Raw genomic sequence first — 12,205 nt, forward strand, 5'->3', positions numbered from 1 at the left:
CTCATTTTTTGTTGTGGTACTGCTGCTTGGAGAATATAACTTGCATGGTTATTGCTCTTCATTATCAGTAGAGTATTTTCAATTTTGACTATACTTGCTTTAATATTGAATAATTTTGAATGCATTTCATTTTCATATGTCTTCGAATTTTTGAAAACTCACAAAGTAGATAAAGTAAAATTTTTATGAAACTAAAATTAATCAATTGGTAATATTTTGTAAGTTTAGGGTTTGCCATTGAAAAATAATTCTGTATTCGTTTTCCTGCCTAGGTCTTGTCCTACCACATTCCTTTTCTTGTAAGTTCAATTGAAGATTTTAAGGATCACATTCCAAGGGAAACTGATATGAAGGTAATAATATAATTTATGGTTGGGGTTTACAGTCTCTAAAGCAAAATATTTAAATTACATATGCAATAAAATGTAATAAATCCTAAACTACTATAAAGTTTCTATTTTAGAGTGGTTAGTTAACATGCTTGCCTTTGTAATGTAGTTAACATGCTTGCCTTTGTAATTGAATCTTTGAGAGCTCAGCACCAAAATACTACCTAGGCATTTTGAAATTCAATCTTCTTTGATCACCTATAGCAATGCAAAATTCACTAAAAATAGATTTTTTTTTCTAAAATGGATAGCTGTTTATACATGGGGATAAAGAAATTAAGAAAGATGAGGCGGCCGGGCACGGTGGTTCACACCTGTAATCCCAGCACTTTGGGAGGCCGAGGTGGGCAGATCATGAGGTCAGGAGTTCGAGACCATCCTGGCTAGCATGGTGAAACCCCGTCTTTACTAAAAATACACACACAAAAAACTAACCGGGCATGGTGGCGGGCGCCTGTAGTCCCAGCTACTCGGGAGGCTGAGGCAGGAGAATGGCGTTAACCTGGGAGGCAGAGCTTGCAGTGAGCCAAGATCATGCCACTGCACTCCAGCCTGGGCAGCAGAGTGAGACTCCATCTCAAAAAAAAAAAAAAAAAGATGAGGCAATGAAATAATAGTTGTTTTAAATACAATGAAATTCATTAAGTTTAAAATTGATCTTAAGTCATTTCCTATAAAAGGATGTAATTGTAGGCTGTAATTTTAAAAATATTTTTAGTATTCGATTATATGTAATATATATAAAACAGCAGGTTGGCAGCCTTCTGTGAGCTTACCGTTTTTGTTTTGGAAATCTATTGAGCCATGAAATCCAACTATTGATCTAAACCTAGCAATGATTGTCCAGTGGTTATACATCTAGTAAGTGATATATCAGGACTCACGTTTGTGTTTTCTAAACTGACACATTTCTTAGATTGTTTCTGTTTCACATATCTTGAAAAGCACTGACTGAAAAAAAATAATGTCTAAACTCCTTTGTATGACACCAAGAATCTTCTAAAATTGGTGTCACTCAGGCCAGGCACAGTGGCTCAAGCCTGTAATCCCAGCACCCTGGGAGGTCGAGGTGGATTCTGTCACCTGAGGTCAGGAGTAAGAGACCAGCCCGACTAACATGGAGAAACTCCATCTCTACTAAAAATACAAAATTAGCTGAGTGTGGCGGTGCATGCCTGTAATCCCCGCTACTCGGGAGGTTGAGGCAGGAGAATCTCTTGAACCAGGGAGGCGGAGGTTGTGGTGAGCTGAGATTTTGCCATTGCACTCCAGCCTGGGCAACAGGAGCAAAACTCCGTCTCAAAAAAAAAAAAAAAATTGGTGCCACTCAAACTTTTTGAGGCTTATCTTCTACCACTTCTTTCTTCCTTCTCCCACTCTCTTCTCTTTCTTACTCTGCCCCTCTTTTTATATGGTATTCTTTGAGCTAACTAGATCTTTCTGTTGCATTTATTATCAACTAATTATTATCAAGTAATTTATTCTACTTGAAAATACCACCCTTTTCTCTTTCTGCCTTTTGAAATCCTACCTGTATTTTAAGGCCTCATTCAATTGCCATTTTCTAAGAAACATTCCTAGATTCTCCACTGATAAAGAACTTCATTTTTCTTAGTGTTATCAGAGAACTTGTTTATCTCCTGTGGAGTTGAACATAATCTGCCTTGTATTATAATTATATTTTTCTACTTATATTATACCAAATCATATATATCTTGAAGATCCAGACTTTTTGTTGTTGTTGTTGTTGTTGTTGTTGCTGTTGTTTCTCTTACAGTGTGTTGTACAGAATAAACATTTGAAATCAGTGATTGTCTAGTGATTCTATGATTGAAAACTATGTGCAAATAGCTCAAAATGATTTCCTAAGTGGAAACACTACAGAAAAAATAAGGAGACAAAAACTAATCAGTTCTTGAGAAGACACTAATGTGCAGAATTATGAGAATTCTATATATATTCTGAGCAGCCATTCAGTTTTCACCTGACATAATTATGTTTAGTTTCCAGCAAACTTTCAGTAGAACTTAACTGTTTAAAACAAACAAACAAACAAACATGTTTTTTAACAGCTTTATTGAGTTATAAGTCACCTCAGAAAATTTACTCATTGAAAATGCACAATTCAGTGGTTTTTAGTGTAGTGCCAGAATTGTTCAACCATCACCACAGTCAACTTTAGAACATTTTCATCATCCCCAAAAAGAAGCCTTGTACCCGTTAGCAGTCACTCCCCATTCCACTTCTTGTCGCCCATCCCTAGCCCTAGGCAATGACTAATCTACTTTCTGTTTAAATTAGAATACTTTAGACACTTATATAAATCGTCATGTGTAGTCTTCTGATACTGGCTTCTTTCACTTAGCATATTTTCAGGATTCATACATATTACAGCATATAATGGCACTTTTTTTAATGATTGTTGAATAATGTTTCATTGTATGGATATACAACATTTTGTTTATTCACATCAATTGATGGACATCTGGGTTGTTTTCACTTCTTAGCTATTAGAAACACTGCTACTGTGAACATCGGTGTACAAGTTTTTATGTGAACGTGTATTACTTCTCTTGAGTATATACCAGGAGAGAATTGCTGGGTCATATGAAAACTGTAGCCTTTTGAGGAACTGCTAAACTGTTTTCAAATTGGGTGTGCCACTTTACATTCCTACCAGCATTGTATGAGGGTTTCACTTTTTCTGCATCTTCACAAATACTTGTAATTGTCTGTGTTCTTAATCATAGCCATCTAGTGAGTGTGAAGTGGCATCTCATTGTTTTGATTTGCATTTTCCTGATGGCAAATTATGTTGAATGTGTTTTCATATGTTTACTGGTTATTTCTATATCTTCTTTGGAGAAATAACTAACTTTGACATTTTAAATTGGGTTGTCTTTCTCTATTTGTGAGTTCTTCATATACTTTGGATACAAGTCCATTAACAGATTCATGATTTGCAAATCTTTTCTCTAATTCTATAGGTTGATGATGTCTTTTAGTTTCAGTGAAGTTCATTTTATCGATTTTTGGGGGGGGTTTTGTTTGTGCTTTTGGTGTCAATCTAAGAAACCATTGCCTAATGCAATGTCATGATGATTTGTGCCTATGTATTCTTCTAAGCATTTTACAGTTTTAGCTCTTACATTTAGGTTTATGATTCATTTTGAGTTAATTTGTGTGTGTGAAGTGAGTAATAGATTACAAACATTTTAATCTAGAACTTAATCCCTGCCATGTTCCCAGTTTTTCTAAGCTATACTGTTTTACTTCATATTTTATACTAAGGTTTTTTTGTCACAATATCAGAGGTAACACCAGTTAGATAGATAGTTTTCTTCTGAGGTTATTAAGCAGTCAGAATATCTTGAATATTTGAAATCTATATGTGATACAGAAAAATTGCTTTCGTTATTAGAAACTCCCTAATCAGATTTTTAAATGAATACTCCTTTAAAAACCTATTGTAAGTAATTTGCCATATTTATAGATATGATGTGATTGGACATTGAACCACTATAATTTTTCATTAAACTACTATGTAAACATAGGTCTAGTAATATTGATTCACTTTGTTCATTTATTGATCTTTTCTGACTTGATATTTTATATTCATGCTTCCAAAAGAAATGATAACTTTAGAATGATCCTGTTGGAATGTGCCACAGAAAGTATACAAGTTTTGTTTGGCCTAGCAGTAGGAAATTAGAACCAGCACCACCTCACACTATTCAGCCTGCATTGAATCAGTTGTTCAATATACTTAGTTATGCTATAGTTTCTGCTTCAGCCAAGTTTCTGAAATTTTCTGGTGTTCTTCTAGGCACACTCAGACAGTGAGCTTTTTCAGAAATTTGTTAGACTGTTTATTGCTCTGTAACTCTTATGTTTTTATCAGGTTGCAATGAATGTGTATGAATTATCGTCAGCTGCTGGATTACCTTGTGAGATTGATCCTGCGTTGGTCGTAGCTCTTTCTTCACAAAAATCGGGTAAAATGCATTAGTAAATATTAAATACTCTTAGTTAAAGCTACCAGGGCAGCATAGGTATAGGTATGATATTTAACCATATATTCAAATGCCTGCTTTGTGTTCATCTTTTTAAATTTGTTATTGTTATTGCTGGTAGTTGGACTATATCAGTGCATAAAACACAAACATCCCCACCTTCTGGAATTTAAGATTGGATGAGATTACTGGGCCATTTAGTGTATATAGATGCAGCAGTGAAGAGGATCCAGGTCTGAGCCTTGAGCCATTCTAAGATTTAAGAGTTCAGGGAGAAAAGGAAAAACCACCGAAAAAGAAATTTAGAGAAATTCAGAAGATAGGACCAATGAAGTAGAAGAAAAACCAGAAAAGAGTAGCTTCCAGGAAGATAGAAAGGAAATGATCAGCTATGTAGAGTTAATTGATGGTACTGACAAGATCAGTGTCAGTGAGGTTTTATGGGCAAAAGGCTGATTAGTGGGTAAGGGAGATTAAGGGAGAATAGGAAGAAAAGGATTTGAAGATAACCATAAGACAACTCTCTCAAAGGGTGCTATTGTAAAGGGGAGCAAAGAAATAAAATCTCAGCAGCTGGAGGCAAGAGCAAAGTCAAGAGAAGGATTTTTTAAGATAGAGGAGAAGTATGCTGATGGGAGATGGTCCAGTAGATAGCATAAAATTGAGATCTAGAAATTTTTATTGGACTAGAGTTATTCACCATCAAGAGTTTGAACAGTGTTATATAAAACATTCAGAAATTTTTAAGACCAGCCCTTAGAAATAAAGTGCTTAGAATCCTGTAGATATTTCTTGATTTGTCTACAAAGTAAATACAGCATTTCATCTATTTCTACTACAAAAATGCCCTTTCTGCCCCCTTGAGGCAGCAGCCTGGTGTTTGAGGTAATCAGTTTTTTTTTTTTTTTTTTTGTTTTTTTTGCGTTTAACAATGCTTTTTGTTTCCTTATTCATACAGTATGTTACATTTAGTCACATGGATAATTATAATTTTTACTTGATTTTCTACAGCTGTATTTTTTGTAGTCACCAAATCTTTAAAACATATTTTGGCTTTTTTCTTATATTCAATTCTTAATTATATCTAATGGTGATTAGAGCCTAAATAACCCACAGTTTGAGTGCATATCACAATAATGTTTTAGAAAGGGTTGTGTCTTGAAAACTTCAGGGCAAGGCTAGGTATTTTTATTCATGACTAGTTTCTTCTGTCTTCTAAAATAGAGAGGTTGAAAACCCAGTCCACTTCCCACATTTATGTCTTTTAAATAGTAAATTTCAAATTACATTCATATCTATTTCAAAAAGTAATTAAGAATTTTTTGGTGATTTTGCAGAATAATTTATGAGATAAGTTTTCTAAATTGTAAATATAACTTTCTCATAAAGTAATAATTCCCCTTTAGTTTTCAATTAGGAAATTGTAGGATTGCAGTTATCCTAACTGTATTTTTTGTTCTATAATCTTACAATTAAGAGAAATAAAATGTTACCTTATTGTTTTATATCACGTCCTTGAAATATGCCTAAGTAGTTGATAATAGTCAATTGTAACATAAATTGTTTCTACTTTATTTTTTATAACAAAATTGTGACCAATTCTATAGAATGCTAGAAAAATACTTTACTATTTCTGAAAAAAAGTAAGCCATTTTAAAAATAAAAATCTGTTTAGTTTAGATTATCAAATCTTAACTAATCTTGAAGAAATACCTTGATTTTATTCTTAATTTTTGTCCCTTAGAAAACATTAGTCCAGAAGAGGAGTATAAAATTGCCTGCCTTCTCATGGTGTTTGTGGCAGTTTCTTTGCCAACACTGGCCAGTAATGTGATGTCCCAGTATAGCCCCGCTATAGAAGGTAATAGTGGTTTCAAATTGTTTTGGCAATGGAAAAATCATGGGTTTTGGTATTTTATAATAAAATATGAGTTAAGTTCTGCCACTAACTGGTAGTGGAACATGGGATAGTCTGTTTCTCTTTTCCTGAACTGCAATTTCCTGATATATGAAATGTGTGTAAGTAAGCTCATGTGTGCCTGAATGTGCGTAGAGGTCGGTGAGGGCATATCCAACTCATAGGATTATTTTAGGGATTGAATGATAAGATGTTGTAAAGCAGCTAAGCACTTCTTTTTTGTTTCCGAGGTACTATAAAACTGATATGTGATTTCTTTTAGATGTTTTCAGAAGTGTTTGCCTGTTTAACGTATACACGATCGTTTGTTACTCTCTTGCTACACTAGTTTTGAAAACATCAGTGTTCATGAAAGTCAAAGGAGAGCAAGTCCGGTCATGTCCCAACTCTCCTCTTAATTATGCCACTATTTTTGTAGATTGTGAAGTCATTAAAGATTTGCCTGCTATGTATTATTTGCTATTTTGGGGTCTACACAACCCTATTTGCATTTTCTCAGGGCATTGCAACAACATACATTGCTTGGCCAAAGCCATCAACCAGATTGCTGCAGCTTTGTTTACAATTCACAAAGGAAGCATTGAAGACCGTCTTAAAGAATTTCTGGCGGTATGTATAATCAAATAACAAAACTCATCACATTTTATAAAGAAAACTAAAAATCACAACTATGAGATATAAGAATAAATTCTCTTTAATTTTACATTTTATTTTGTGCCCTCTAATGGCATATTGTTTTCAAATTATTTTCTCAGGTATATGAATTTCAGTCTCCTTTTATTTTTATTTATTTATTTATTTTCTTTTTTTGGAGGGAGAAACAGGTAAAGGTGGGGCATTAAAATCGTGGAGCAGTCCATTATTTCCCTTAGACTCGGAAGTTTCCTTCCCAACTCTAGAGCTCTGCGGTATGACCTTTTCTCCCTAAGCTGATGTTTGGACTGCCTTAGAAATTTTCCTAGGGTTGAAAGAGAAAAAAGCAAAGGAAAATTGAGGCCAAGAGAGAGGCTGTTCCCTCTAAAAAGACGTATTTTGCTTATTTCCATTTCTTTGGAGAAAGACCATTAATGGTGATAAATTCATCATTAAAAATACTACACACTACCAAAAGAGAGGAGTGCTAAATGTAGCCTCATGAAACATGGTTTTTAATTTCTGTATCAATGTAGTTCTTTATTTTCTTTATTAATATAACCTTTTCCATATTTTATTTAAAGGAAAGATGTACCATGGCATACTGAACTCTAGAACATTTACTTCTTTTTCGGTTGTAAATCCTGTCAGCTTTTTACAAAAATAATTTTTTAATTAAAAATGCAAATACAGCACTAACTTGAGGAGAAAATAACTTCTATTTCAAGGAAAACACTATTAAAATCGTTAAGTGTTTCTTTCCATTTGCAGATAATTCCTTCACTCAGGGTTTAATGTCTTAGTCTTACAGTGTTTCTGTGAAGTCAGATCCAGTGTGAAACTGTCTTCTTCCTTGGGAACTAAGAAATATAGTCAGTATAGATGATGGGATAAGAGAAAATAATTTGAATCGTTTTTAAAAGCAGACTTGTTCTGAAAAAAATCAGTTTTAAAGACCAACAAGAATATTTGATTACATTTATTATGTTAGTGTCTCTTTGTGCCTTAATTACTCTCTAAATTACTGCTTGAATGTAGGGTATCTAAGCTCGTTTTATTTGTTATTTAATTGCTCATTATTTTATATTTAGCACTGAATGATTGAAATGTGTTGGAAGCTGAAGCATACCTAAAATAAGTAACTGATGAACCTTTTATTAACTCACTTTATGTGTATGTATACTTTTAAGCTTGCATCCTCCAGTCTACTGAAAATTGGCCAGGAGACAGATAAAACTACAACAAGAAATAGAGAATCAGTTTATTTACTGCTAGATATGGTAAGTCTCATTTTAATTTTTACTAAAAATAAAAGAGTTCCAGTCATTCCTGAGAGTCTTTTCTTGGCATTTTAGTCATTTAATACTTTTTTTGATCCCTTTTGTTTACTTCACATAAGCCACACCTTTCTAAAATTTGCAGAGAAGACTGACATCACTCATATTTTATCATTTCAGTAATATCAGAAAATAACAAAATCTAAGGTTAGTATTAACTATGGGTATTCTTTTATGAACAATTTTTCAACCTGTTGGAAAACACTTAGGCCTTGTATTTTTCTAGTGTATTGGCGTCAGCTCTCTTCCAGTTTTCTGAGTTTTCTACATTCTGACTCTATTCTGCCCATTTCTTGTAATTTTCTGTGCCTAGTCACTTCCCTCTCTGCAGTGTCTATGAACCGGCTCTTGCTTGTTTCTACCACGTGGCTCTTTCCCCACTTAGAATCATTTTCCTTACCTGCAGAAATCGGATTTATCCTAATGATTCCTCAAATCTTTTTCCAGATAGTCTTTCCTGATTACTTTGGCCTGCGTTAATTTTTCTTCTGTTTTGAATTCCTATAGAATTTACAGCTTTCCATTTCATTATAGTTGGTTTTATGTTTGGTTTTGCTTCCTAGCTTAGTCTTGGACTGCCAGGTAGAGTTGGTGGTATGGACCATATTTTAAATATTTTTGTATTGTCTTTTATTTCTAGTATATCAGTGAGGAAAATGAAAGTGCTCAGTATATTCCTGTTGATTAAATATTATAATTGAAAAGTAGCCCTTTTTAAACTTTTTTTAAACTTTTTGATATATATTCACTGTGGCACATTTACATTTTAGATTAAGTAAAAGGAAAATAGCATGTGTCTATTTCTAATAAGAACAATACAGAAATTCTGCCTTACTGGTTGTCAATAAATGTTCCCATTATAAATAACTTGAGTTTTGATGCATTTTTTGAATTTTTCAGATTGTACAAGAATCCCCATTCCTTACAATGGATCTTTTGGAATCTTGTTTTCCTTATGTCTTGCTGAGAAATGCATACCATGCTGTCTACAAACAAAGTGTTACATCTTCTGCGTAAAATACCTACTTATTCAAGACAAGCACGCATTTTTGTTGCCTTGGTTTTACCTGTAGACTGTGGAACTATTTTACCTTAAGGCCTGAAAAAGTTTTGTGGATTATAAATTTCTTTCATACGGTTGTATTTTCTGATCATTGGTTTCTTAATATGGTTGTACTACAGTATACTTGGTTGATTTAGGTTGCACATTCACTGAATTCACTGAGATTATTCCTATAATTTTAGAGTATGATTTATTTGAACAACATACATTATCAACATGTTTTTGATATTTGATAATGAAAAAAATCTTTGCTTGTTTATTTCTGAAAAAGAATTGTATTTAGTGATTATTTTAGATAGTGATATTATAGCATTCATCTGTGTGTAAATTATTTCATATAGGGAAGAGTTCTGATCTGTACCTATGGTTCTTATTGAAAACAAAATTGGATGTGCATTTCTGTGATGTTATGAATACATTTCTACTTTATTTTGAAACATTTGCCAAACTAAATACTATAACACTGTATAACATTTTAAAATGTTAAAGAACTGCTTAGTGTTAGAAGCAGATCATTTCCCAAAATTCTAAAAACAGCAGCATATGTTGTTGCTTGTATAAAGCCTAGGGATAATTTTTAGACTAACTTCCATGGTGCCCTGTTGGCATTAGCACTACCATTGTACCCTGCTGTATAATAAACAATCTTAGACATTTATCAACTGTTGATACAAATGTTAGTCCCTAACCACTTTTTATATATGTTTTAAATTTTTGAAATTCAAGTGTACCTGCCATAACATAAAATAAACACTAGACTGTATCACACTTTGAATGATTTCTTTAAGATCCTTGGATATTCATTCTGTAATAACAAAGTTTTTGTTTAAACTTAGTTTAAAATATAAAAAATAATAGTTTAGGAATGTCTTAAGTACAGCATTCGATACCAGGTCAGCTATTACATGATTTGTTTAAATGTTTTGAAAAACATTTTATTGAAAAAAATACCAAAATTAGAAAATAAAATTACACAGTACTTCTTAAAAATTAAGAACTTAAAGAAAACTTGTGTGCTGTCAACTTGCTCATTTAATCTGTAACCAAATAGAGTTATTTAAAAGAAAAGGGAAAAAAAATTGAGTGATCCTGGGACTAGTGAGAATGTTGAGAACTGCTATGTTCGTCAGTAATGAATGGGAAAGACATCAGGGGCCTATTGCTTAATAGTTGGCATGGAGGGCAAAGCAGCTCACTTAGTTTGAAAATTAACCAAATGTTTTGCTCTTTGACTGGCATTGTTGAGACTTTCTCAACAGCTTTGTATCTGAATATCATAAACAGCTTCTGTTGTTCACAGCTGCTTATGTATACACTGGTAACTTGTGTTAAGATAAAACAAAGCTGCTGTGAACTCAGTTATAATGTTTTTCTTTCTTCAAACATAGAGAGTAGAATGAAATTGAAGTACTACAAGATTATACTGTTGTTTTGTGTATGAGTTGTCCAGCCTGTATTTAAAGTAGGGAGTAGTTATCACTGTCTGTTGAAAAATTGTAGTTGTTCCATAAAGATTTTTTTAAAAGGGAAATTTTAAAAAGGCATAGTTCAGACCTGAAATAGTCTGATTTACACAGTGAACAGTCAAAACTAAGATTTAATGCTGTTTGTTTTGAAATATTAGGATCTTAGAGGGGTAATAACTTTGTTGGCAATGATATCTTGAGAGGTAAAGTAGGCATTTGGATATGTACACTTTGGAATCATATGTGAAAGAGCATAAGGATGAAAATAAGGCATTCTTTACCACAGCTAGGCTGAGAAAAAATATCACTCCTTTGTAGTCACCTGAAGTTGTTCTTGTCCAAATTTTCTCTCATACAGCAAAGGTGGGGGAGGAGGCATGGCAGAGGTAACTTGGAGGAAAAAGTTAAAAGTAAATTGACAGCTACTATTTTTAATATCTTGTTTGTTTTATTTTCTTCTAAACTTATACAACAACATACTATTTTTGTTGTTTTCTCTACATTAATGTGATCATACCGTACATACTGGCCTGTAATCTGCTTATTTCACTCAATAATAGAAAAAATGTCTTTGATATTCTTTTTGATACTTCTATAGATACCATAACTAATTTAACAATATCATGGCCAGGCGTAATGGCACACTCCTATAATTTCAGCACTTTGGGAGGCCAAGGCGGATGGATCACTTGAGGCCAGGAGTTCGACACCAGCCTGGCCAACGTGGCAAAACCCCGACACTACTAAAAATACAAAAATTACCCAGGTATGATGGTGCACACCTATCATCCCAGCTACATGGGAGGCTGAGGTGGGAGAATTGTTTGAACCCAGAAGGAGGAGGTTGCAGTGAGCTGAGATCATACCACTGTACTCCAGTCTGGGTGACAGAATGAGACTGTCTCAAAAAAAAAAGAAAGAAAATACTCATTTGGAGAGATTGGTTAGATAGACAATTTCTTTTCATTATTATAAATGTATATCTATATCTTGGTAAACTTGACGTGTATTTTTTTAGAATAATTTTTCAGAAGTAAAATTGCTTGCTTTCTACTGCTTTTTCATTCATTTTTTTAAGCAAGTATTTTTAGATTCCTGGATGTAATGGTGAGCGAAAAGGTGACCCTTTTATAGTTGAGCTTGGATTTTCATGATGGTATACAATAAACGAACCAGCTGCTTCCTTTTTTTTGAGACAGAGTTTCGCTCTTGTTGCCCAGGAAATGGGCAATGGCGTGATCTTGGCTCACTGCAACTTCCGCTTCCTGGGCTCAAGCAATTCTCCCATCTCAGCCTCCTGAGTAGCTGAGATTACAGGTGCCTGCCACTACGCCCGGCTAATTTTTGGTATTTTTAGTAGAGATGGGGTTATATTGGCCAGGCTGG

The 12,205-nt window shown here is 33.6% G+C and overlaps 2 protein-coding genes across 5 annotated transcripts in view; one reads left to right on the top strand and one right to left on the bottom strand.

The window, feature by feature from the left end:
- NCKAP1 (NCK associated protein 1) overlaps positions 1–10,121 on the top strand; it is a 113,121-nt gene extending 103,000 nt beyond the window's left edge. For all 4 annotated transcript variants that reach the window (XM_050752213.1, XM_050752215.1, XM_050752214.1 and 1 more), the window contains 6 exons: positions 273–353; positions 4,291–4,384; positions 6,147–6,263; positions 6,820–6,929; positions 8,144–8,233; positions 9,191–10,121. In XM_050752213.1, coding sequence (XP_050608170.1) covers positions 273–353; positions 4,291–4,384; positions 6,147–6,263; positions 6,820–6,929; positions 8,144–8,233; positions 9,191–9,307 — 609 coding nt within the window. In that variant the 3' untranslated portion in view covers positions 9,308–10,121. The remainder of the gene's footprint in view (positions 1–272; positions 354–4,290; positions 4,385–6,146; positions 6,264–6,819; positions 6,930–8,143; positions 8,234–9,190) is intronic.
- NUP35 (nucleoporin 35) overlaps positions 1–12,205 on the bottom strand; it is a 283,449-nt gene that overhangs the window by 223,783 nt on the left and 47,461 nt on the right. The window lies entirely within an intron of this gene.

Source organism: Macaca thibetana, chromosome 12 (genome assembly GCF_024542745.1).
Source record: "Macaca thibetana thibetana isolate TM-01 chromosome 12, ASM2454274v1, whole genome shotgun sequence".
NCBI lineage: Eukaryota > Metazoa > Chordata > Mammalia > Primates > Cercopithecidae > Macaca > Macaca thibetana.